Source organism: Vulpes vulpes, chromosome 12 (genome assembly GCF_048418805.1).
Source record: "Vulpes vulpes isolate BD-2025 chromosome 12, VulVul3, whole genome shotgun sequence".
NCBI lineage: Eukaryota > Metazoa > Chordata > Mammalia > Carnivora > Canidae > Vulpes > Vulpes vulpes.
Window position 1 is genome coordinate 125,228,129 of NC_132791.1, and position 26,980 is coordinate 125,255,108.

General features: G+C 41.6%; 1 protein-coding gene and 1 long non-coding RNA gene across 8 annotated transcripts in view; one reads left to right on the forward strand and one right to left on the reverse strand.

The window, feature by feature from the left end:
* Positions 1-22,682, forward strand: part of EXPH5 (exophilin 5) — a 72,503-nt gene extending 49,821 nt beyond the window's left edge. For 3 of the 6 annotated variants that reach the window (XM_026006793.2, XM_072729892.1, XM_026006794.2), the window contains 3 exons: positions 2,338-2,386; positions 9,882-10,014; positions 13,879-22,682. In XM_026006793.2, coding sequence (XP_025862578.2) covers positions 2,338-2,386; positions 9,882-10,014; positions 13,879-19,244 — 5,548 coding nt within the window. In that variant the 3' untranslated portion in view covers positions 19,245-22,682. Of the gene's footprint in view, positions 1-2,337; positions 2,387-9,878; positions 10,015-13,878 lie in introns of all 6 variants that reach the window. The other 3 variants (XM_026006792.2, XM_072729891.1, XM_026006795.2) reach the window with 1 other exon arrangement.
* Positions 1-26,799, reverse strand: LOC140594704 (uncharacterized). 2 transcript variants are annotated; one of them, XR_011995826.1, is made up of 3 exons: positions 26,716-26,799; positions 15,925-16,022; positions 1-182 (listed from the first exon to the last, which is right to left on the reverse strand). It is a non-coding gene; the product is annotated as an uncharacterized lncRNA (long non-coding RNA). The 2 variants fall into 2 exon arrangements; XR_011995825.1 differs by lacking the exon at positions 1-182 and adding an exon at positions 12,560-12,685.
* Between the last annotated feature and the right edge of the window lie 181 nt (positions 26,800-26,980).

A 26,980-nucleotide genomic window follows, 5' to 3' on the forward strand; every position in this document is an offset into this window, starting at 1 on the left:
GAAATTACAGAAGTTTAATAGGCAGAATGAGTGTAGGGTTGTATGTGAGAGATCTTCAAGATGTGGCCCCAGGAAGGCTTGAGAGCAAATGCAGATGAGGTTGCTTTGTGTCCCTGAAATCACTGGTCCAGAGGATATTTCTCAACATAGCTTCCATGACACTGCTGCTGCCTTCATTTGCCCTGCAAGTGAAAACCAGTTACATCAGAAACATAAATTCACTTTTAGAAGGGCCTGAGTGTGTGCAGAGACTCTGGGCCTCCAAGACACCTGAGTCCTACACCCAGCCAGTAAACCCACTGGGCACGCACGGCAGCGTGGCCCACCATCAGGGGACACGCATCCCCCCGGCCCGCAGCACACCCTTGCACCCAGTGATACTCTGTCATCTCCTGCCACCCTCTGAGTCACCTCCTGTCATGCTCAGGAATGGATCCCTGCCCCAGCTGCCCACACTCCAAGTTAGATTGGAGGCCTGGTGAGCTGCAAGGGCGCCTGGTGATGGCTGTGGCCCCCAGGGCTCGGGAAAGAGTCTTCACAATCTGGCCTGTTCTCTTGGCTCTGGCAAAATTCAATTACTTGCCAGTTCCCAAACTCCCTGGCTGTCTCCAGGTTTTTGCTCATGCTATTCTTCACTCTCTCATACCAGTTCAACTGCCACCTTATCCCGTGGCCTCCCCTGTTCACTGGCCCACCTGTAGGATGTGCTCACCTGCACCTCTGCACACTCAGGACATTGAACATCACATCTCCTTATTGTCCTCACCGCCTCTTTGCTTGTATTTTGGCTTTTTATGCATCTAATCTTTGCTACTGTAAAGGCTCTCAGAACAGGGTCCCTATCACAGACCTATCTGTTTCCTCTGAAGCACTCAAAATAGTGCCTGATGGGAGGGCAGCTAGCAGGTTCAATCAGACTGTGGGGAGGGACGCTGGGTGGCTCAGTGGTTGAGCTCTTTTGGCTCAGGTCGTGATCCTAGGATTGAGTCCTGCATCAGGCTCCCCGCAGACAACCCTCTCCCTCTGCCTATGTCTCTGCCTCCCTCCCTGTGTTTCTCATGAATAAATAAAATCTTTAAAAAAAATAAGACTATAGGGAAAAGAAAAAGAAAAGCAGTAATTAAGGTCTAGATAGTATACATTTAGAGCTGGTGTTTCAGAGTAATGTGAAACACAGTCCTTGATCTTTATTTCAATTTCTGTTTAAAATTTGTGCTAAACTGTCAGTTATAGTTGAATATCTTTAACATGTATAACTGGCCTCCCAGGTTTTATACCCAACTCTGGGGAAGCACAAAGCAGCTAGGAGTTCCAATAAAGGAAACTGCATCTTGCCACTTTTGACTGATCTGACCTCAAGTCCCGGTTCATTTGTTTAATTCTCGATTCCCTTTGCTGTTCTCTTAGGGAAGGAGAGGACCTCATTTCATACAGGGCAGTGAGTCATTACTGTCTATTAAATCATGTGCTGTAATTCAGGCCGAGTGCCCCTTGGCATAAGATTATGAATCTAAAAGATCAAAATCTATCTCAATTTGGGACCCATGCCTTGTAAATTTTTCACCTTCTACTGAATCCGAGAGAAGCAACAGAAACAGTAGAAGCATAATTGTTCTCCAAGATGGTTTTATAGTAAATAAGGGATTTCTATAAGCATAACCGTGGAGAAGCCATTTTGTTTTATAAGGTTTGCTTTTTAAACATTGCCTTGTGAATTGTTGAGTCTGGCCTTGACCTAATCTCTCTTCGAAATAAAAATGTACAGAAATAGAAAATCTCTTTCCCATTTGCAAGAACAGTCAGTGTGCCATACCAGCTAAGAAGGAGGGCTCTGGATTTAATGAGCCTGTGGCCAACTCTGAGCTCATTCACTAACTGTGTATGTTGGGCTAAGTCTCCTAATTTCTCTGGGCCTCTGTCTCCAAGTCCATAAAATGGCAGCAGTCATAATATCCCCTTCTCAGGAGCAATGTCTTTAAATGAGGTAAGGTGCATACAGCATGAGAACATTGACACGTAGTAAGCACATAGCACATGTGCACTATTTTTGGTAGTATGTCTTTATGCTGAGTTCAAATCCACATCCACCATTATGTAATTTCTTCTTGGCTACCTGAGTGAAAAAGATGTCAAGTGTTGATCCTAAACAATCATAGGAAAAGGTTTCTGAGATTTTTTTTTTCAACAATGCTCTAATCAAGAAATGTGTTCTTCTAGGACATTAGAAATACATCTAATATATTCTCAAGTTATTACGATAGCAAGTGTGTGGTTGATTTTCCACCTCATAAAAGTTAGGCCCTTCTTCAGAGAAATTTTTTCCTGTTCTTTCCACAGATGTGACAGCCATGCAGGAGCTCCTGTGTCTGTGAGGCAAACCATTACGGTGAGTAACCGGAAACTGAAGGTCAGGCCAAGGAATTCAAAATTAATGAAATCCCTGGTTGGCTACCTATAGGCTTCTCCTTGGCTCAGATTGAAATTTACCTTAGAAGCTTAGGTTTGTCCTAGAGAGTTCCAAGTTTCCCAGCTGTTGGTTCCCAGTTGGCTCTGCTACTGAAATACACAGCAGGCTCTGCCCAGAGGAAGTGAGGCTGTCGTGTGTTCCCTCACAGCATCAGTGGCATCTCTGACATTCTACCTCGGGTCTTTCCTGTGCCACCTTGAAGAACTAGACAGTGGAAGAGGTGAGAGGCATCCACCGCCACTTTTGCAAGCCAGTGTGGGTCTGGGTTGGACCTTTTCTGGACAAGATCATCATTTGTATTCAGAGTGGAAGCCACTGATTGGTGAGGAACTGGAACTAGTTTGAACTGGAACTAGTTCACGTTTGGGGACTGACCCAACACAACCCTCCACTGAGGGCTTAGATTTAAATGTATCTGTGTTCACGTGCTGACAGAATTGGGAAGTCGTACAGTGTGTGTGTGTGTGTGTGTGTGTGTGTGTGTGTGTGTCGCTTTTTCATGGTCCTTTCTTTGGATCTTCACATGCCTGTGTCTTACTGTGTGACTCATGTGTTTTGGAGATGAAAGAGAATGTCGGAAAGGATGTAAGGTGCAGGAGGAGGGCAGAGGCATTTTTCAATGTATTGTGGTCTTACCCCAAGACCTGGCTCTCTTGAGCACGCTCGCTCTTTACAAAATGCCTGGTAGAATTCTGGTGAGGAGGACATATAAACAGAAGTTCTTTATTTCAGAAACAAAAGAGAGCCTGGGCTCTCCTTCAGAGTCGAATAACGCTGAGCACCGTCTCCTTGCTATGTGTGGGCCCCAACCGGGACACCACACCGGCAGCTGCTGCACTGTCCTGGAGAACCGGCTATCACCCAGCACTTGACATAGATCATTGCATTTAAGCCCCAGGGGAGATCTACAAAGTATGCTCTAGTATCCCCATCTTAAAGATGAAGAAGCTGAGGTTTCGAGAATTTGGTGATTATGTTCAAGGTCGCTGGTAAATGGCAGAGTCGAGATTAGAAAATCTGTGTTTCTATAACTCCATGGCTCTGTCAGCCCTGAAGCCCCGTTTGCTGAGTAGCCCTGCTGGCTTACCACCAGCAGCCTCTCCTTTCATGGAGCAGGGGACTGAAGTGTGTGTGTCCAGCCTTGTTCCAGGATGCTTCTGTCTTCTTGATTTTCCTTGGAGAAGCACTCAGAGCTAACCTCCCCCTACCATTTGAGAGCTATGGATGGGGCCTGAAGCATAGGAGGAACGCAAAAAAGAAATGCAAATGCCTAGAAGTTATAAAACAGTAGAGCTAATTTGGAATCCTCAGGATGTGAAAACCCAGTCTGAGGATTAATAGGTATCTTTTGTTGGCACTCCTGATTGCTGCTTGCATTGAACCATTTCACTACTTAGAAGCAAGTCCCTCTGCAAGGTAAGAGCTGGGAAGATAAATGAAACTCAAGGTGGTGATTGTTGATACCAGTTCATAACTTTTTTAAAAATTCAAATTCCATTATAAAGTTAATATTTTTTATAAAAACCCATTATACAAATAATGAAACTGCCTAAAACAAAAGTTTTGTATGACATATAGATTTCCATTATTTATTCATGGAAATCTTCTTCCCTCAACCTGCAAATAGCTGGAAGTTGGCCATTGATGCTCAGGTTCTTGCCAAGATCTGAGGTAATAAACTTCCCCTCACTTGGTTAGCAACCCAACAGGAAGGTTATAAAGTGGATTCTGGTATTTTATAGGAGACTGTGCTACATTATTAAATGACTTTCTACTCAAAGAGAAGACAGCTGCAATGTAAACATTTTCATCAGCTTAAAAGAAGCAAAACATTTCAGAAAACAATCTTTGGAGCTAGAGAGAAAGTTAGAGATTTGTTACTCAGAGTTTCTCCGAGCCTCAGCCCTACTGACATCTTGGGCTGAGTGATTCCCTGTTGGGGACCATCCTATGTCTCACAGGATGTTTACCACATCCCTGGCCTCCATCTACTAAATGGAAGAGAACTAATAGTTCTCTTCCACTCGATTGTGACAATCAAAAATATGTCCAGAAATTGCCATCGTTCCTTGAGGTGCAAAATTCCCCCACAAGAGCTACCTCCTTACAAATGAGAAAGCCAAGGTCAAAGTAGTAACCATTTCTGAGAATAGAGATAAGACCTATCCCCTTGGCCACTTAATCACTCTTCACCTCTGAACTGATTTGGGCTGGGCCTAATGTTAGGTGATATGTGAGCTCTGTGCCCCCGGAGATGCATCGCCAGGGTACTTACCACACTGAGCCAGTGTGAGCTCCCCGAGGCTGGGACTGTGTCTGTTCACCAGCCTCTCCCCACTGCTGGGCACAACCTGAGCACTCAGAGGTTGAAAGAAGAAATGAATGAGTGCTTTTAAGCTCCAGGTGCACTGGTGAAATTTACCTTTGCAGGAAAGCAGACAGAACAAATTCAGTAACACCTTGAAAAATTAATTTGTTGACTTTGCCAGGGTGTTTGATAACATCAGTGAGCTCAGGCTTCAACTCCGACAGCTGTCCTACAGGTTTGGCCACCTGAGGAAGTTCTCAAATGGTCTAAGGTTACTCTGTGACAGAAGGTTTGTTTGTCTTGTCATGTTAGAATTGTAGACAGTATCAGTGGAGCTGGATTGAGTAAAAGGCTGCATTTTGCTCAGCCTGCTTTATGTACCATGTTTGAGAATAGAACTGAGATTTTTTTTTTTTTTGGCCAAAGGGTAGGCTATTTTTCTTCCTTCCTTCCTTCCTTCCTTCCTTCCTTCCTTTCTTTCTTTTTTATTTATTTATTCATGATAGACAGAGAGAGAGAGACAGAGAGAGAGAGGCAGAGACACAGGAGGAGGGAGAAGCAGGCTCCATGCCAGGAGCCCGATGTGGGACTCAATCCCGGGACTCCGGGATCGTGTCCTGGGCCAAAGGCAGGCGCCAAACCGCTGAGCCACCCAGGGATCCCCGAGAATAGAACTGAGATTTTAAGAGCCTCTGGCTTCTTTTTTTTTTTTTTTTAATTTTTATTTATTTATGATAGTCACACACAGAGAGAGAGAGAGAGGCAGAAACACAGGCAGAGGGAGAAGCAGGCTCCATGCACCGGGAGCCCGACGTGGGATTCGATCCCGGGTCTCCAGGATCGCGCCCTGGGCCAAAGGCAGGCGCCAAACCGCTGCGCCACCCAGGGATCCCAAGAGCCTCTGGCTTCTAATCATTTTGAGATTCTGGCTTCTAATTCTTTGGAACGATTTTCTAATTCATTTGACTGTAAGCCTCAGAAGGAGTCCCCTGCGAAATCCTCTGTAACCACAGAATAGGAATGGCTAACAATGAGGATTCAGCAAGTGCTAGACACCATTCTAAAGTGTTTCACAGCCATTAATTCATGTAATCATCATAGCAGCCCTATGGGGCTGGGGGATGGGTGTTGCTGCTATTGCCATTACTATTATGTCTTCATTTTACCAAAGAACCAAAGGTACCAAAAGGTTATCTTGTCCAAAGTTATACCGCTAATAAAGGGCAGAACTAGGATTTGGACTGGTGTAGAGCTCATAATTTGCCTCAGACATGCTTTCCTGAGTCCTAATATTGTATATACTGTGTGTCTTGATTTTTGTACTGAAGAAATCTCAAATACATAGTCTTCTACCCTGCTGTATCATCAGTCAGGCCATGGCTGTGTGTGCATTGAGGGCCTGGAAGGTCTGGAACACTGAAAGCAACGTTTTTGTCCACAGAGCTTACCATCTAATTAAAGATCATGTCCATGAGTAAAATACCAGTAAAAAGCAACATAATGGAAAGAACAGGGTTAGGGGTCAGATAATATGAGTGTGAGCAGCTAGTGCTACCATTTATTATTCCTAGGGCTTAAAGAAGGCACTTATCCCAGACTCCATTTTTCCATCTGCAGAATGGGAATGATAATCCCTACTTAATTTGAAAACTTGTTCTAAGGATCCAATGAGAGGATATTTTGTAAGTATATCGAAAATGGAATAAATGAGTGATTTTGTTCAAAGTTAAGGTAGTTGGTATCAAGTGGCTCTACAAAAATGTGATAGAGAAGTTCAGAAGTGGGAAATGATATGGTGGCAAGAGTGGTGTTGGAATTCAGCTCAGTAAATATTCATGAGTCACTTACCTGCTGATGCCATGCTGGGTGCTCAGGATACAGAGGTGAACACTAGCTCTCTTCGTTCTTTTAGAAGTTGGTCCACCTCCAGGGTCCTGATCCAGGGTCCTTGTTTCCTGGACCAGGGTGGGGACTGAAATATGTGGTAGGTGGGAAGGGGAGAGAGGTCCAGTGGTAAAGCAAAAGTGGAAAGTTGGTAAACAACTTCCATAGGACATCACCGGTATGATAATATGTACAGTGAGCCACAAGCTGGACTCTGAGGGATGTGATTCCATTTTCCAGGAAAAGAGGAGGAGAGAGAGCAAAGATCAGGGCAGAGGCGTGGCAGTCTAGGAGGAAGGGCACGGTTTTCTAGAGAACTGTGTGTAGTGAGCTTGGAATACCAGGCCTTTGAAGAGAGATTGTTGAGGAGGAGTGGCTGAAATTAAGGGTTGGAAGAGCATTTCAACATGACTTTGAACCTCATCCTCTAGGCCAGGAATGGGAATTAGGCTTTTTCTTTTATGGCAACTTCATGTCATGAATCATTGTTTTGTGGAGGATTCTGAATCTGAGACAAGAGTCCCGACTGAGAATCCACGTGTGCTCTGGCCCCAAGAGGGATTTACCTCCATTCTGGATACCAGGAAACGTCCCCCCAGCAGGACCTGTGTTTGGCCTCAGAAGATGCTTCCAGCTAGAGCATAGTGTACTAATAAACTAATAAAACAGCAAAGAGAGGCAATTCAGCCTGGGCTGTGGAATCTCAGAGATTGGGAAAGAAGCCTTCCCTCCACCAGTGTGATCTGAAGCAAATGACCCAACCTCTTGAAACTTCATTTCTCCCAAGTGCAATTTTCCCAAAGTGGGAATAGTAATAGTACCAACATCATAATGTGGTTAAAATAATGAAATAAGGCAACCTGCATAAAACCCTAAGCATGTTGCCTAGAATATGCAATGTACTGTTGCTGCTGCTAATAATACTAGTTAATAGTAACAGTAACTACTCACATATAGCTCTAATAAAAGAGATCTATAGAGCAGTAGTAGTATGCCTGGTACCTACTATTGACTAGCAGTTACTTGTTTAACCATTTCATCACTGAAAAAAATGTCCTTGCTGAGTTAAAGTTGAGTGTAAATAAACTCTGTATTTTCTCTTAGTCACATAGTTTGTACCTGTGTGTGGGATAACACGTTGGATGAGTAGCATCAGTCTTGAACCAGAGGCTCTGGGCAGACATATAACCAAAGGGGGTAGTATTCAGGGTCTCTAGAGCATAATAATCCTTCATAGCTTTGAAAGGTTCATCTCCTCACCTGAGGCCTCAGTCCAAGTATTTTTCATTTAAGTATAAATTCTCATTATAAAAACATATGATCCAGGAGGCCAAAAGGGATGTGTTCTGATCTACATAGAGGAAACCTGAAGTTTGTTTCAGTGTTAAAATGCTTGAGAGACATTGATGCTTGCTATTCTTTTAATCAGATGCATCTAATCTGATCAGTTTCCAGTTTTATCCAATTGGTATCTCACTGTAGTTGTTTTGCCTTTAATATTTGTTTACTTCTGAATTTTATTTTTTTTTAATTTTTTTTATTTATTTATGATAGTCACAGAGAGAGAGAGAGGCAGAGACATAGGCAGAGGGAGAAGCAGGCTCCATGCACCGGGAGCCCGACGTGGGATTCGATCCTGGGTCTCCAAGATTGTGCCCTGGGCCAAAGGCAGGCGCTAAACCACTGCGCCACCCAGGGATCCCACTTCTGAATTTTATATTAGAATGTTACATTATACCCAATGACCTGCATAAGTTATCACAGGATTGTTTCTCTCTTATTCATAAACCTCTGTGTGTATCCCATTCTTTGCCTATAGAACTGAAGAGCAGTGAAATGTGGGCAGGGTTCCTACAAAAAATGACCTATATCTTGAGAAAACAACAGGCAGGAGTGAAAATCCTGACTTGTGAGGAACATAGAAATCAAGAAAACCTGGGGTTTGGAATTGGACAAACCTGCGACAGAGAAGTACCATAGTTGGAGCTTCGGAAAAATTAGAGATTTGGTCTTAAGCTTTTTTTTTTTTTAAGATTTTATTTATTTATTCATGAGAGACACACAGAGAGAGAGAGAGAGAGAGAGAGAGGCAGAGACACAGGCAAAGGGAGAAGCAGGCTCCATGCAGGGAGCCCAATGTAGGACTCAATCCTGGAACTCCGGGGTCACGCCCTGGGCCAAAGGCAGGTGCTAAACTGCTGAGTCACCCAGTGATCCCCTGGTCTTAAGCTTTTAAGGGGAGATGAAATGTAATGGCAAACGTCAAATGGAAAGAGAAAACTTGGATGGGGAGTGGGAACCAAGCTGCAAGCACTGGATCTCAGAGTGAGTGCATTGACAGCAAGATCAGCCAGGAAGGGACTGCTGGCCTTATTGAGGCACAGGTGCAGAAGGAGTCACAGTGGATCACAAGCGACAGAGCCTGTGTGACAGAGAAGATGCAAATGCAGTTTTGGCAAAAGAAAGTGAAGGTGTGGGAGTGGACCATCCCCCAAGGTCATGGAGACAAATTAGCACTTGAAAGTAGGGCCATGATGGATTTGGAGAAATCATGCTAGAAAGGAAAACATTAGCTTTACATCGTTCTCCTAAACTCTCTAAAACTAGCATTGGTGTTTCCAAAAAAAACCCCACACATGTATAAGGTCATACTTTTTAGCACCTTTGATTCAGAACTGTTTATCAGCTGCTTATGTATCTGGGAGGTCCTACCATTCTCCATGAACTCCAAGGGTAGGAATAGTCGTTGTTTTCCACTAAATCCATCAAGTTCCTAAATCTTAAGGTCGGCTATAAGCTTCAGCTAGCCAGCTCTTGATAGAGCAGGGACAGTGCTAAGAAATCTAAAATTCCAGCCATTGGGGCCGTGGAGACAACACCCCCCAATTCAAGAGAAGCCAATTTCTTTCCTCTATTCCAGGAAACTCCCTAAGATTTGTGTCGTGCTGTATAAGTTTCTAGGTGTATTTGGCAGAAACTCAATATATTGCTTGAAGACTCATGCTAAAAACAATTCGTTTAGGTATAGAGAAGTTTGGGACCATTTGCAAATGGCAGAAATAATGAAACACTGTAAGTTGAGAAGTTATGTGTTAGAAAAATTGATCTGCAGTCTTTTAGATGAAGAATTTTAGGTTTGGGACATTTATGTGGGGACATGTGAGTATTCTGGCTAGAGAAGGTCCAGAAATAATACTGCATTTTCTGTTTTAAAATTAGCAGGCAAAAATACACAACTCACCTCTAGAAAATCAACCAGTTGATGGTGTATTTGTCCCAAGGCCAACAAGCATGAGGGAGGGAAGTGGCATGCCCCCGTGGGATGCTTCACTGCTGGAAAATGAGTTCTTCCAAGGTAAGACTATACATGAAACTGCCTTTGGGACTCCTTGCACTAAAGCAAGTAATGATTACAGTTGTATATAATGCTTATATACTTATAAAATGCTCAAACCCTGTACTTTATTTTTGAAATCCTTTTGTTCACCTTATCTGAAGAGGAGGCTGTTATATGCCATTAAAACAAATATTAAAGAATCTTATATATTTTTTTTAAAGATTTTATTTATTTATTCATGAGAGATACAGAGAGAAAGGCAGAGATAGGCAGAGGGAGAAACAGGCTCCCTGTGGGGAGCCTGATATGGGACTCAATCCCCCAACTCTGGGATCATGCCCTGAGCTGAAGGCAGATGCTCAACCACTGAGCCACCCAGGCATCCCAAGAAACTTATATTTAAATATAATCTAAGCAAGTATGCTCAGACCAAGGCTGATAAATCTGTCGAATGATAATAATGCTTAATATTTAACCTCAGGTAAAAGGAAATGCATTTTTAAGAAATGTGGCTATAAAGTTTATTGTTCTAAATAGATTTTTATTATTCCTAGTCAGTACCTAAATGCACTCTGATAAAACCTAATTGTTGTTAAACAACTAACCTTAAACAACAGATAACAATTACAACTGAGACAGATTCCAAAAGTAACCACATGCACATGGATCTTATTATGTGGATAATAAGCACAGCTCCCCTTTACATAGATTATTCCATATTAAAATAAGCCCAGCCATTTGAACAGTGAACTCTGAAGTCTATTCACCAGCTTCACCCTGAGGAACTGAATTCGGTTTGCAAAGGCAATGACCTCCCCTCAGTGCTATAGTTGGGACAGGTAGGGTGGCCAGTTCAACCTCTTAGTTACATGGTTTCTGGCAGAAAACTGGCTTCAGAAGTTACAATATCTTGGTTACAAAACAAAGATATAAAACAAAGATACATAACAAACCTTTGTTATAAAACAAAGGTTTTGCTAGTACAGGAGAGCTACTCTTTATGACATGAAAAAAAAATGATTTGGCTTCTTTGAATATAAAGAGGAAACACAAAACAGAATTTTTTTTAAGCTTAACAGTAATGAATAAAACAGCATTTTTCAATGATTTAAAATCCTGCTATGAGGATGATAAAGGTAGTTACATCTAGAGAAGAATTCAAGTGATTTTTACCTTTTTGTCATACTTCCTTGTATTTTCTTTTATAATCACATACTGCTTTTGTAGGCAGCAAAGACTTTATTTAAGGGGGGAAAAACTACAAATAGCTTAAAAGGAAGAGCAGAAATCAAAAAGATTTTATTATAATTTGTTTTAAAGACAGATTTTTCTTTTACTCATTACATAGTTTTGTTTTCTTTTTACCTCACTTTACAGTTTGGCATTGTTGTATTCTTGTATGTGTGGGTATAGGGAATTATTTCAGAGATGGGAGATAAATAACTTTTTTTCTTCAGGTTGATTCCCTGAAGAATTCCTTAGAGATCTTTAATGCTCAAGATTAGTTCTGCTGGCTGTGCAAACTTAAATAGGAACTAGCTTACAAATAAAATAGTGTTGGAAAAATCCAAAACAGACATCAAAAATTTCTTCAGCACCTGCCCTAAGATAGTTGACATGCCCACAAATACATCCCACCCACATTCACAGATACTGATATGCCTCACTTTCCTTCTCATTGAAGAGTTCAGGTGAAATTTTTTAATGACAAATAATTTAAGGAGAAAGTGCACCATTTTATGTAACTCAGAAGGAAAGGTGTGACTTCTTCAGCAATTTAAATAATCCCATAATTTATTTCTCATACCAGATTTGATTATCATTAATGAACATTTCTTTAATTAATACATAATCTAAATACATACATACATACATACATAATCTACTTGCTTATATTTATTGTAAAATGAATATGGTAAAATATATCCACTAGAGGATGGGCTTTAGGGCATCTGGAAATCTTAAAAGATTATGGTTCTATTTAAATTCTGTAAGTTTTTCTTGAAGAAAAGAGATCAAATATGATTAAGTAAGCATGATTCAAAGAAACACTAACCAACTGAAAATATCCTGTGTCTTGTCTGAGGTCACAGAGGCTATGGTCCTAGTAAGCATGGTCTCTGGGGTTTGGGCTGCCGCAGGTCCTCCATATTAAAAGGTGGTCATTGGGCTCTGATTTGGACATCAGCCTCTGACCTTGCCACCAAGAGAAACATAAACATTGCTTAACAACAGCAAATTCAAATCCTTGTAACATCGTGAGCTTACAGGGAAATCATCTTTATAGTTCATTAAAAGAGAAAATGAAAAGTGAACTTTTATGGCACAGGCATTGCATCATGTGGACTCAGGAGACAGTGCCTGGATCCACCTACTATTGTGTGACCTTGACAACTTAATCTGTTCACATCTAGTTTCCTCATTTATAAAACAAGCATAGTGATAGTACCAATTGTATAAGGGTCTGTGAGGATCTAATGAGTTAATTAATTAAGTGTTTAGAACTAGACCTGACACATAGAAAGTATTATGTTGGGAGCCCCGGTGGCTCAGCGGTTTAGTACTGCCTTCAGCCCAGGGCGTGATCCTGGAGACCCAGGATCGAGTCCCACGTCGGGCTCCCTGCATGGAGCCTGCTTCTTCCTCTGCCTGTGTCTCTGCCTCTCTCTCTCTCTCTCTCCCTCCCTCTCTGTCGATCATGAATAAAAAAAAAAAAAATCTTTAAGAAAGTATTGTGTTATAGAGGTGATAATGGATCTTCATTTTCCTGGGAAAAACAAGCCAGCATTACCATATCATTTAACAACATTGCATAGAACTTTAACCTTTATATCTTGTTCAAGTCCATCCGAATAAGTATGTTTATAAATTATATACTTAACCTTTTGGTGATAAGGCTATTTTTTTAACAGTACAACTAAGAAATCACATGCCACTTACAGACTCTCATTTTTATTGCGATCCTCTGAGGTAAACATAGTGGGAAATATTTTAGCCACCCAGTGACACAAACGATGAACTAAAAAATACAACAACAAACATACGATCAAAATTTTGCTGTTAGAAAAAATATATAACTTTATGTCCTTAAAGGCATTATCAAAGGTTAATTTTGAAAAAGTATGAATAAGAAGCTTCTACTATAACCTTGTAAAATTCAGTATAATTTAAAGAACATAATCAAAATTAATGTCATCACATTTATATAAAAATAAAGTTATAAGGGCACCTGGGTTGCTCAGTGGTTGTTAGGCACCCAACTTTTCGATTTTGACACAGGTGTTGATCTCAGGGTCGTGAGTTCAAGGTCCACATTGGACTCTGTGCTGGGCATGGAGCCTACTTAAAAAAAAATACAAAATAGGGGCTCCCTGGGTGGCTCAGTGGTTTGGTGCCTGCCTTTGGCCCAGGGCTTGATCCTGGAATCCTGGGATCAAGTCCCACATCGGGCTCCCTGCATGGAGCCTGCTTCTCCCTCTGCCTATGTCTCTGCCTCTCTCTCTCTCTCTTTCTCTCTGTCTCTCTCTTTCTCTCTCTCTCTCTGTCTCTCATGAATAAATAAATAAAATCTTTTTAAAAATACAAAATAAAAATATTAAATGACTTTATTATTTTTTAAGATTTTATTTATTTATTCACGAGAGACACAGAGAGAGAGGCAGAGACACAGGCAGAGGGAGAAGCAGGCTCCATGCAGGGAGCCTGATGTGGGACTCGATCCCGGGTCTCCAGGGTCACGCCCTGGGCTGAAGGCAGCGCTAAACTGCTGAGCCACCCAGGCGCCCAAATGACTTTATTTCTTGAAGAGGGGCCTCAACAGCTCTAATTATTATTAGACTGTAAAATGTTCTATAAAAAAACTGACTCGTATTCTCCCTTCAGTTTTAGATGATTTAGATCACAAACTGGCTCAGGAACAATGTTCAAGCTCGGTGAAGACCGCAACACCTCTTAACTACAGATCAAAAACACAGTTCAGTCACTTTTGTTCTAATATCACAGGACAGCACAAAAACCACCATAATGGACCTTCTAACATGTCTATCTATGACATTCTAAGACCAGGAGCCCCGAGGGAAGGTTTTAAAACTTTCTCTCCTAGAACAAGAACAATTTATGATATGTACAGGACAAGGGAGCCCAGACTCTTAAAAGAAGATTATGTGCAAAAGAATACCTTTGGTAGTACTTCTCTGTGTTTTGACAGCAGACAACAATCAGCTTCACCAGCCACAAGATATTTCACAGCAAGAAGCTTACATTTTCCAGCCATCACTCAGAACAAGAGTGGGTTTATACCACCAAGATACCAGCAGAGCCCAAAGAGGATTCCTCTCTCATCCATCATATGGAATAGATCAGACTCTTCTGGAGATAGGCAGCGCCAGGAAGAGTTCCTGAGGGCACCATCACCAATGGAGATTGACACTGCTGACCAGTACATGTATCCCAAATGTTTTCAGGAGAATAGGAGATGTGAATTTTACCATTCACAGAGTGTTCACCCAAGTGTTCATTTTAATGCCCCCATGGATAATGCAATGAGTCCTGACCCGTTTGAGAACTCAGAGAATATGCCATTCTACCATCAAGAAAACTCATTTGCTAGGTCTTTCTCAAGCAATACCTTTGGACGAACCAGGGAACAGAGATTTAGACAAAGTCCTTTTTGGGACCAACAGGAAGAACATTCTTCCTGGTCTGACTTTCATCAAAGCAGGTATCCATTCACTGCTTCTGACAGAGACTTCGAAATGATTTCCATTGAAGCAAATAATACATTAGCTGCTCATGGCCACAGTGTTCCTTCTCAACACTGGGGATCATTTTCTTCTGGTTACAGAACACATACATTCAGAGATCAAGCAGAGCCACATTCCTGGCAGTTTGATTCTCAAATGTCCACTCTGGAGAGCATGGAGGTGTCACAAGGAAATGGAAGCCAGTCGACTCATTTCAGCACACCAAATGTTTGCCCTATGACAGGGCCAAGCTATCATATCAAATCTGGGAGGTCAGTAGGTCAACAGGGCAGTCCTCCCACAGATATACACATAAACAAAGAACCTTACTCATTTGAAATTGCTCAGACCCTAGCATCCCCATTTAAAACTTCCTTCTCCCAAATTTCTGCTGACAGAGCGAATCCTCAGAGTCCTGTCTTTCAAAATCCCACAGTCACTGTGCAGAAAATTGAGTCTGCCTCTCTTCCAGTAAAAACCTATACAGAAGTCACTGTGACCAAGAGGATTTCTGTTGGTTCTCCACCTCTTACTGAGAGCCCACCCAATATCTTGGTCACAGAAGTGAATAATGAGAAAGACTTGAATGAATCTATTTTGGAAGCAGACAAACAGCTAAACAAGAAGGACCAGACAAACATGACAAGTGAAATACCCCAACCTGACTCACAGACTGTAATCTCTAACCCTTCCCCTGATGCTCAAAATCCCCTCTCCCAGGACTCAGCCAAGAGCAAAGGACTTGCTCTTAACACACCTTCCACTGTAAGTTCCAGAAGGTCACCTGGAGTTGTTTCTAGGAAAGATATATCCAAAATTCATATATCACACAGAGATAAATCCAATGAACTAAAAAAAGATAAGAGTTATACTGGCAGTAGAAGAGTTGGCTCAACAACTTCCCTTCCTTTCATTCAGGAAAGCAGAACAACATCTTTTCCCAGCTCAAAGCAAGGTAGTCACCAGGAAGTAAGAGTAAGCAATGAAGATATTTCAGGCATTATTAGAAATAACCACTGGAGCTCTGAACTTCCTGATAATCAAAATGCACAGTCTCCAGAAAAACCTGCTAGTTTAGATACCAAGGAAGAACAATGTGCCACAACTCATTCTACGAACCGTAGCAAATCAGCTGCTAGTCACAAGATCCCATGTGATCCTTTAGGTCTGTCCTCAGGTATACTACCTGATTCCTCACCATCGAATAATTCTTTCCTTGATGCTCTGGTGATTCCTTCTACAATGATGTTCTCCAGGAACAGTCCTCCAGGCAAAGATCCATCTCTGGGAGAAAGAGAACAAAAAGACAATGATAGTAAAACCCAAAATGATCAGTTTGCTTTAAGCCCCTCAGAAAACCAAAAGAGTAATGATAATTGTATGCTTGTACATAATGAGGAGGTTGATGCTGTCAGAGGCCGTTCTCACCGTCCTTTCACAGATGGAAAAGGAAAAGGAAAAATAAGACAATGCATATCCTGTTTTGAAAAGTTAAGCAAAACGGAAGGTAGGTCAGCACCTTCAAGTGATAATAGTAACCTCAATGAGATGAATCAAAGCAATTCCAAATGCCCTAAGGTTCATACAACTTACCACAGCTCACCAAGATCAGCCAGTTTTCTCATCAATAACAGAAAGTTGGGAGGTAAGATAATGGCTTCTTCATTTAGGAATGAACCACTTCCATTCCAAATCAAAAATAATGTGGAAGACCCAACAGGGAAGTACACATCAAACAAATTCAGTTCCAGTTCTTTGGAGTCAGAAAGCAAATATTCCAAAGCAGTTTCAGACTCAATCTCAGTAGCACCTGAAGCCACAAAGCAGATGACAAATATGAAAACCATTGGATTTGCTTCTGTTAGAAAAGGACCACTTCCGTTCCTCATCAAGAGGGCTGTGTCATGTCCTTTAGGGGTACCAGATGCCTCAAATGGGAAAGATGAAAGAGAAAAATGCTTGCTTTCAAACACAGATGCTTCTGCTCTAACACTAAAACCTTGGGAGACAATCATTAGCCCTCTAGAAAATAACTCCTCTGTTAGAGATTGTTCTTTACCCAAAAGACACCACCAAAAGGAAAACTTTCGAGAAGGCACTGAAAAAGATGGTAAAATTACTACCTCTGGGATAGGTCTATTTTCCCTTTCAAGTGAAGACCCTTTACCTTTTACTTCAGACACGTCAATAAAAGAAAGTGGGAAAGCATTACATAAATTTAAGACTACTAGCATGTTTTCCGTTTCTGGTGATGAAGATAATGTAAAATGTCTTGAGGTGGTTTCAATATATTACACTCTACCAAGGAAATACAGCAAAAAATTCTGTGACATTCTTGAACAGTATACACAGCAAATCGATTCACTTACAGAACCAACTAAAGTGGAGACTGAAACATTTCCTAGTGCTTTTGAAAAGGACAAACTAAATTATTCTACACAGGAGCAGTCTGGAACATCTTCATCCAAAGGTCTAGACGTGCTGGTCAGCTCCACTCAGGAGAAGAGCCATTGTCTTTCTCACACCACTGAGGATATGACTGCTTTACCAGGCCTCAGGCCCTCCAAGCCCACGTTACAGGAGATGGCTCCTGAGACAGGTGTTACCTCTCACAAAGGAGAATCGAAAACTAGAGAAATTTCCCCAGATAACTTCACTCAGACACCTGTAGGTGATTCACAAAGCAGAAAGGAGAAAGGGAAAAAATGGCAAAGTGAAACCCTGCATCCTTCATCTATGCTTCAGGTAAAAAAAGGTACAGAAGAGAAATCTGAAAATTGTCAACAGTCCATTAAATCAGGTAACAGCGGTCCTTCTAATCTTCCGGCTCATTCGGAAGAGGATGTTGGAAATTCCCAAACCATAAGAAGTTCCGGGGAGTGTGCAGGGCATGGGATGGCCATTACAGCTACTGAAACTGCAGAATGCCTTCAGAAAGCTATCACAAGTGTAGGTATGGTTGGAAGCACCAATGGATTGCAGCCTGGGCAAGTAAGTGGGGAAATTGGAACAGATTTCCAAAAAGAGACTAATAAAGCACTTTCTGACTTGGAAAGCCAAGTTTTTGCCCTTATGCCAGCTTTGCATAAACTGCAGCTTGACGAAGGGACTTGTTCAGGTGAACCAGATTTAGACACTTTGCAATCTGAACCTCAAAGGAGTCAGGAAATAAGGATGACAGAGGATGGCAAAGCTGAAGACGAAAGGCAGAAGTGGGCATGGGATCAACCTTCATTTCCTATAGGAAGCAACAAAAATAAGACCAGTGTGGATTACCCAGAAAAAGGGAAAAACAGATCTTTCGTTAAACACAAATTGGCAGCCATGTCCAAAGCAAGCAGAAAATTCCCAGCTAAAGATTTAAGCCCCAGAAGACATGTAGCTACCATCTTCCCGCAAAGTGGGAACAGTTCTGCCTCTGGCAGTCTATCTCTTGGCACACCCGAGTGCAACCCGCTGTCCCCTGAGCCTACTCGAAAGTCCATAGACTCCAGCAATGAATGCATGTTGAGTAGTGATGGAATGGATGTGGAGAAATCAGAGAACTCTCTCCAGGTTACTGTAACATCCAACCGAGAAGCTTCTACACATTCAAGCAAACAGAATTCTAACGGCATTTCACAACTACGTCAGAAGGAGTCTAAAAATATCTCAGAATCATCATCAAAGTATCAGAAGTCTAAAGATGTAGCAGCAGCTCAGACTTTGGAAAGAGAGTCAGGAGACTTGGCCCAACCCACATTCACCAGCCTCGGGGAAACAGACTCCTCTGACCCTCAGGGAAGACTGAGCCCTCCTTTTCCATTGGAGCCTGCAGAGAAATCCAGAGTAAGCATCCCACTGGCCACTTATCACCAACAACAAAGAAGTGCTTCATTTCTGGAGTGGGAGCCTGAATCACACTCCTATCGTTCAAACAGTTTGAAAAGCATCAATGTGCATGGTCATCCGGTACGCAAAAGTCATCCTCCCAAAGTCAGGGAGCGCCATTTTTCTGAGAGCATGTCTATTGACAAAGCCCTCAGTCAACTGACCCTTGGGAATGAATTCTCTAGCGATAGCAGGTACAGTCGAAGATTCAGATCCTTTTCTGAGCTTTCTTCCTGTGATGCAAATGAAAATCGGACTTTGTGTAGCGGCAGGACAAAAACAGGTCCCAAGTTTTCAACATCTATATCCAGACCCATTGACTATGGAATTTTTGGAAAAGAACAACAGTTGGCTTTCTTGGAGAATGTAAAGAGGTCACTCACACAAGGAAGATTATGGAAGCCAAGTTTTCTCAAGAACCCTGGCTTCCTGAAAGATGATGTAATTAACCCTCCTAATCCAACAGAGCTATCAAGCTCAAATTCTCCTAGCAACCAGATGCCAGAAGATGCCTTATCTCCAAGTGCACCACTTAATATCTATGAAGAGAATCTAGGAGACTCAGATTGTGATACAGACACAACCACGGATGACGAATACTATCTGGATGAAAATGACAAAGAGTCAGAACTGTGAGCCCTCTTGAGTAAAATGCATAACCTTTCCTCCAAAAGCTTGTGATGGAAATAAAGTGTAAATGTGTATGCCCTTGAGAAAGACAGTATAAAAAAGATCTGGTCTGAGCAGCACCTGCTCTGAAAAACCCAAATTCACTTCCCTCCTTCCCCCACGCCATATACCTATGCTTTCTAAATTCTAGAATGAATGAATTCTTATTTGGGGGGATTCTCTACTGTTTGCTCTCTGTGTATATATTCTTGGCCTCTCTCCCCTCCCCTGACTTAATCTCTAATTCACTGTCCAGTTTTGGCTTTCTGCTTTACTTTCTCCCTAACTTTTTTATACCTTTCATTGTGATTTACAGCCCTAATATCCCAGGCACATACCAAACTAATAGCTTGAGTAAGTTATTAGTTACAAATTTCTGTATCACCCCTTCCAATCCACACCCTATATTCATGACATTAAATAAAGTGTAGGGATGATGACAATGGAGGATATGTTATCCTTCTGTTTGACCTAGAATTTAGGAGGTTTAGGGTTGGTGGGTATTATTTTTCCTTTCAAACAAAGATAAGGGAAGTTTCATAAGGGCACTCTGTTAGATCCATAGTGAAGCCAGAGAGGCAGATGTTTGATGTATTTATTGAGGTTATAGATGAGAAGCTGAATCCCTATTAAGCCAAAAATATTAGTACCACTTAGGAATACCTTTGAAGATATTTGTAGGGATTAGCTGACTTGGTGAATAACTATGTTATTATTATCCTGAATTTTAATCAAGTCAAGGACTCAGGCCAGGTAGCATGATGGTACAGAAGGTGGCTTGGCCACAGAATTTCCTGTTTAGGAAGTGAGCATGACTGGGGATGCAGGTAAATAGACATCCTTCATGGGACTGGCATCCTCACTGCAGCCCTCTCCCTAACTGGTTTTCCCTGCTTCTCTGGGACTACTCATTTCTGGATTTTCTTTATTTGCAGGATAGAACACTTTATTTCATGTGGACATTTTAGTTATGAATATCAAGCAGTAGCTTTGGCCAAGCTCCTAAAATCCTGCTGACTCAGATCAGACACACCAGCATTCACTGGCTTCTTTGCAGAATAACTTACCAAACCCATGGGAAATTGTAAGGCAGAGCTTCTAAGGACATGTCACTATGATTCCTTTAATAATTTATCTAAACTAAATACTCTTCATGCCCACTGATAACTTGTTTTTCTAATTCTTTAGCTGCCAGACAGAACTTCTGGAACTTGCCCTCCTTATAGGATAAACACCAATAGATGGCAAAGAAGATAATTCTCTAGAACTACAGAAAACCTGCCATCTGGGGTCTTAGCGCTACTAAGGTCCCCGGGAGTGGATTTCATTAGGATTGCTTTATATTTGCTTCCTGATCCAATTCTGTTTTCTATTTTTCTCACCTAGTCTGTTTCATCCACATAAATTAAGGATAATGATAGTGTTGGTTAAGCATACAGAGATCTGGAACTGATAGAAATGCAAGAAAGAACTATGTTATTATTATCCTCCTAACCATTGCTATGCCTAGAAGCAAAATACCAGGGGTTGTTACATCCTTCCCATGAAACTCAAAACTAATAAACATGTGGTAACTAACATGAAAGCTATTCCTTAAATCTGTAAATTGTTTTAAAGTCCAGGCTCTGACCAATATCAAGCTGAAAGAGACTGATAACAGGATTTTAAATCAACTGTTCTGAATATTTCAATTTAAATGGTAAAGAATAACATTGTATTCTTTTTTAATTTATGTTTGTAAATTCTACCTTCCCCTTCCCCTTTCCCCTTCCCCTACTATTTATCTGATTATTTAAGTACAATTTTCATAAACCACAACTTATGCTTCCCATATAACTTGAAAATAGAGTTTACATTTTAATATTAAGCTTATTAATTTTTGAAAAACAATCAGCTCCCAAGTTCCATTTCAGTAAATACTCAGAGTTACATGTATGTTACAAAAGGTGAAATGAAGTTAGCTTATTTTTCACTGAGTTTAGGATATATCAACAGTCAGTTAAACTGAGAATAAACAATTACTCTGAGACCTTCCTTCTCTAGATTCTCTAGAATCTCCTATTTGAATTCAAAGGTAATTAGTGGCTGATGCTCACTCGCACTGTTTGTAATGTTTGCTTGTTGGCCTGGCTCAAGAATCAAGGAAACAGAAAATTCATAAAAATAGTACCTTCTAGGGGTACGTGGATGGGTCAGTTGGTTGGGCATCTGACTCCATTTCAGCTCAGGTTGTGATCTCAGGGTCGTGGGACCGAGCCCCATACCAGGCTCTGTGCTCAGCGGAGAGTCTGCTTGAAGATTCCCTCTCCCTCTGCCCCTCTCTCTTCTCTCCCTCTCTCAAATGAATAAATAAATCTTTAAAAAAAATACCCCAGCACCTTCTATAGTTTTATACTTTTATAGAATACTTCGTTAAAGAAGTAGAGCAAATTTCTATGTATTTTAACATATAAATCGCTGCTTTTTAGTAGTCATTTTTGGTACAGCTATAGTAATTTATAATAGTCATTTTTATGCCCCTTACTGTGTTCTAAAGAATATAGTCATTATTAAAATAAATATCCACATAAATGGAGTAAATCATGAGGGAATCCATTTTAATAAGTACCTTTAAGTTATTAACTTGTTTAGATAATGGACTTCAATTTTACACTGTAAAGTTTATTTAAAATGGGCCTTGGGCACCTGGTTGACTCAGTTGGTAGAGTGTATGACTCTTGATCTTGGGTCAGGTCTTGATCTCAGGGTTGAGAGTTTTAAGCCCAGCATTGGGTTCCACACTGGGCATGGAGCCTACCTGGAAGCGGGGGGGGGGGGGGGGGGGGGGGCACTTAATGAGATTATTTTAATTTTTAGAGACCTCCTTCTAAATAATTTACTCCCTTACATTTGTAAATACATTGGTGTTAATAAAACTTCCAACTGCTACTAACAAGGTTTTGACTGATTGAAAGTGGATAAAAACAGTTTTGTGTAGAAGGTAAATGTATGCCTGTACTAGAGGTAGTGAAAGTAAGTCCACTTAGGTTACAATGAAGATGGAAATAAAATGGAAGAACTCCCACCCCCATAAAAGCACTCTATGGAATGCCAGAAGGTTAAAGAGGACTTACTGGTAAGAGTTGGTTAACAGTAGTGATGATGCTTTAGAATATCCCATTTACATGTGTAGGATAAATATGTAAATATTTTACTTTCCCAGCAAGTTTCTGAATGTATTACCACTCGGGGGCTCTTTGTGACTGGTACACCTGTGTTTCTGAAACAAGCCTTATGCACTTTTGTTAAAATGTCAAATAATACTTTTATGTAATTGTTCTCAATCTTGTTCTGTAGATAAAAGTGTTACAAGACAAGGTGCCAACTTAGAACAATGCCTGTGTTGAAATAAATGATTTAAACAGATGTGCTGTTTGACTTGGTTTTTATTCTCATCCTCAAATGATTATTTTTCAGTGTGAAAGTTTCAAGAAAAACTCTAAAAAGGCACTGGGGTGAGGGAGTCCAAAAGCATGCAAACAAATCTCTGGTTATTATTGAATGAAATAAGCCACATGTAGTTTCAAAAAAAAACCACAGTGACTTGCTTCTCTCTTCTTTCATTTGTACTCAAAAGCCACCAGCCAACACATGAAGATTGTTCTATCTGGTTGCATAACAGAGGAGGAATGAAGAAGGCCTGGCATTGCTCTGTGAGAAGAGGGAGCTCCTTGGAGTTGGTTTTTCCAATGCCCAGGGGCTCTGATGAAAGATAAACAACGCTTTCCAGTTGAAATATAACACGTACATTTTTTTTAAATTTACTTATTTATGAAAGACACGGAGAGAGAGAGAGAGAGAGGGGGCAGAGACACAGGCAGAGGGAGAAGCAGGTTCCACGCAGGGAGCCTGATGCGGGACTTGATCCCGAGACTCCAGGATCACACCCTGGGCTGAAGGTAGGCGCTAAACCACTGAGCCACCCAGGGATCCCCTAACACATACAATATTAAACAATTAATATATTTATACTAATCTTTTAAAAAATTATTTATTTATTCATAAAAGACACAGAGAGGCACAGAGACATAGGCAGAGGGAGAAGCAGGCTCCCCAAAGGAAGCCTGATGTGGGACTCGATCCCAGGACCTGGGGATCACACCCTGAGCCAAAGGCAAATGCTTAACTGCTGAGCTACCCAGGCATCCTGATTTGTACTAATCTTATATCTTTTCTAGAAAAGCAACCCAAAGGCAGTTTCTCTACCAAGGACAGGAGAGTACTGTCATCTTGAATATGTGCAGTATTTTATTAACATTTAAAATACATTGGGAAAGCCAGGATTTTCAGTTGTAGACTAAATATAATCTTCTCTAGGTGGCTGAAATAAAAAAGGACTTACTAAAGCGTGTGCAGTTTGCTCTCACACACAATGACAGGGCTGATGAAATGGATATTAAGTTGAAAATCCAGCAGTAGTTTCTCAAACGATACCATGGAATTGGACTTGCCATGGGAGCCACTGTCTGTTACAATCAGGAAGGTTCAGATTCAGGAGAGAACCAAGACACTGAATCACAATATTCATTTGCCCCAATCACTCCACTGGTAATAAGACCACGAGCGTATATAGACTTATCCATAAGAATTTGTATTGCTACAATATTTGTTGTGGCAAAATCTGAAAACAAAGTGAACACTTGATAAGAAAGGACTACCTATTATGGAATATCCACATATGTGATATTACGCAGCCATTAAAAAGGATAAAGTACAACTGTATTAAGTTAACCTAGGAGAATTTGTATGAGATACTATTGAGTGAGGAAAGCAAAATCTCATTTTTTTTATAAAGCATTAATCAAAAAACTTGCACATGCATGTGTACATCTGGAGGGATACATATGAGGCTATTATGTCAGTTGCTACCTGTGCCCAGGTGGTGGTTGGGAGGTGGGTTCAACAAGGGGAGGGAGAACAGCATACTTACATTGGGAGAAGCAATCTGCCATGCGTCTTGAACATTTTTGCTGGATATACCAAGAATGTTAAGTCCTTGATCACTTTTTACACATGCCATTTCTTTCTCCTTTTTTAATTAAAGATTTTATTAAGTAATCTCTACACCCAGCATGGGGTTTGAACTTATAACCACAAGATCCAGAGTTGCACACTCCACTGACTGAGCCAGCCAGGTGCCCCACAAGTGCCATTCCTTTTTTTTTTTTTTTTTTTATGTGCCATTTCTTAGGCCTGTGTTGGCAGCAAGCAGTCTTGAAGGATGATAACATCTCCCCACTGGACAAAAGCAGGACCAATTTCCCATACTGGGAAATCAGTCATCCCCTGAATTCAGTGAGCTTCTCTTATAATGCAACCCACTTCACACATCCATAATGGGCTGTTTGCATTGTCCCTACCAGACTTAGGGGCTATATGTCTGCTGGGGCTGTCATAACAAAAGTCTTCCCATAGACTGGGAAGCTTACAATAGAATTTATTCCCTCCCAGTTCTGGAGGCTAGAAGTCCCAGATCAAGACATTGACAGGTTTGGTTTCTCCTGAAGCCTCTCCCTTGGACTGTCGATGACCGCCTTCTCGCTGTACTCTCACTTGGTCTTTATTCTGTGCCCAAGCATTCCTGGTGTCTCTCTGTGTGCACAGGTTTCCTCTTTTTATAAGGACACCAGTTAGACTGGGTTGAGGCCCCTCCTAATGGCCTACTTTTACTTAATCATGTCTTTAAAGGCCCTATCTCCATTATTCTGAGGTAATGGAGCTTATTGCTTCAACATACAAATTATGGAGAAATGCAATTCTGCCCATAACAGGGGATATGGGGGGAATCCAACACAAACCAACATGAAACTCTGACAATGAATAATCAAGTCCTTTGTCTCTGACCCAGGAGTCTTGTATCTTATAACAGCATCCATGAAACAGGCTAACCTGTTAGCTTGCAAGAGGCTACAATCCCAGACCCTCCACACCCATATTTTAGCATCCACCACACTGCCTCTTTGTCTTTCTTCTCCACTAAACCACGAGGTGTAAAGTCCAAGTATAATATCTAAAACAGAGTAAACATTGAATGTGTATTTGAAATTTGATTTATGATAAAGAATCTAGTTAAGGCATTGGTAGATCTAAAGAGATAAGCTTTTATTTTTTTTTTAAGATTTTTATTTATTTATTCATGAGAGACAGAGAGGGAGAGACAGAGAAGCAGGCTTCATTCAGGGAGCCCGACATGGGACTCGATCCCAGGTCTCCTAGTTCACACCCTGGGCTGAAGGAAGCATTAAACCACTGAGCCCCCCAGGCTGCCCAAGAGATATGCTTTTAAAGATCTGGATTACAATGAGAAAGAAAACAGATTGTTACAGATTCTAAGAAAGGGTTCAGATTCGATTATATGGCTTCCTTGATATGTTCTCAAAAACTACTGGGTGTTACTGCAAGGATTATGTACTATAGTAGGCCATATTTTACTATGGTCCTATACCAGCCTAATCCTCAGATTATTTCTCTGGGAATTTTTTAAAGTCTGATTTTGGAAGAATGTGAACAAAATGTGTTCTACGCAATTTTTCAAAATGATAACTAGAGCCCAGGAACGCTTTCTATTTAAAAAGAAATTAACACTTTATCAATGAAAGTAATACTAAATAATGCTATACTTTAGCCCTACAATTGGCCAGTGATTTACTAACAGTTTCTGAAAAATCTTGCCAAAATACAAAGAACACAGTCTGGTCAGTATTTCTAAAATAGATCAAGAGAACTAGGAAGGATTTTGTCCTGATAAATAAAAATGGTCCTAGCAGGAACGCTGAGTAGGCCAATTAAAGGAGGGCTAATTAAATCAGGGGATGCCTGATTCCGCATTTCTAGATTGAGGTCTGTCAAGAGAGTGCAGACTCCCTGTGTCCATTCTGCACTGTGGGCTCCCCTGGCTCTTCCAGCCTGAGCAGAATACTTATTTTCTTTGAACAGATTTGAACCATAAGCAAATAAAAGAAGCAAAAATAATAAATGTGGATCAAGTGGGGCGGGGAGAAAGGCAGACAATGGCTTCCAGCGCTTAGGGCTCCTGCCTGTCTCTTCCTGGACCCCCACTTCCAGCTTCTGGGCAGTGATCAAGACCAATGACACCTCATTAATTACAGGGGACAGGAGCCACCTGACACAGGGGAAGCTCACCCACCAGGCTCAAGCCCTTCTTCCACCCTGACTCCTGCTACCCCAGGGCCCAACGGCTCCCTTGGGGTTTGTCCAGAACTTAGTAGATGCTCAGAAAACACAGGTTGAGAAAAGCGAAGTGTAGGGTTAGGAGAGAAGGAAGCAGCGGAGAAAGTCTCAGCAGAGGCCTGGGGCTCAGCTTGGGGCTGGCGCGAAGCAGGGCGCAGGGGCGGGTGGAGAGGGCAGAGGGGAGCCGGGCGTGAGCGCTGCTACGCACCTTGGAAACCCCGTGCAAGGCCTTGGCTGAAGGCGTTTTCCTAAACCACACGGAAGTTCTCCGCGGCGGGCCCCCTGGCTCGCCCGCGGCCATCGCCACTGGCTGGTGTCTTTAAAAGCCCCCCCCCCCCCCCCCCCCGCGGCCCGGGGGGCTCAGCGGTTTGGCGCCGCCTGCAGCCCAGGGCGTGATCCTGGAGCCCCCGGATCGAGGCCCACGTCGGGCTCCCTGCGTGGAGCCTGCTTCTCCCTCTGCCTATGTCTCTGCC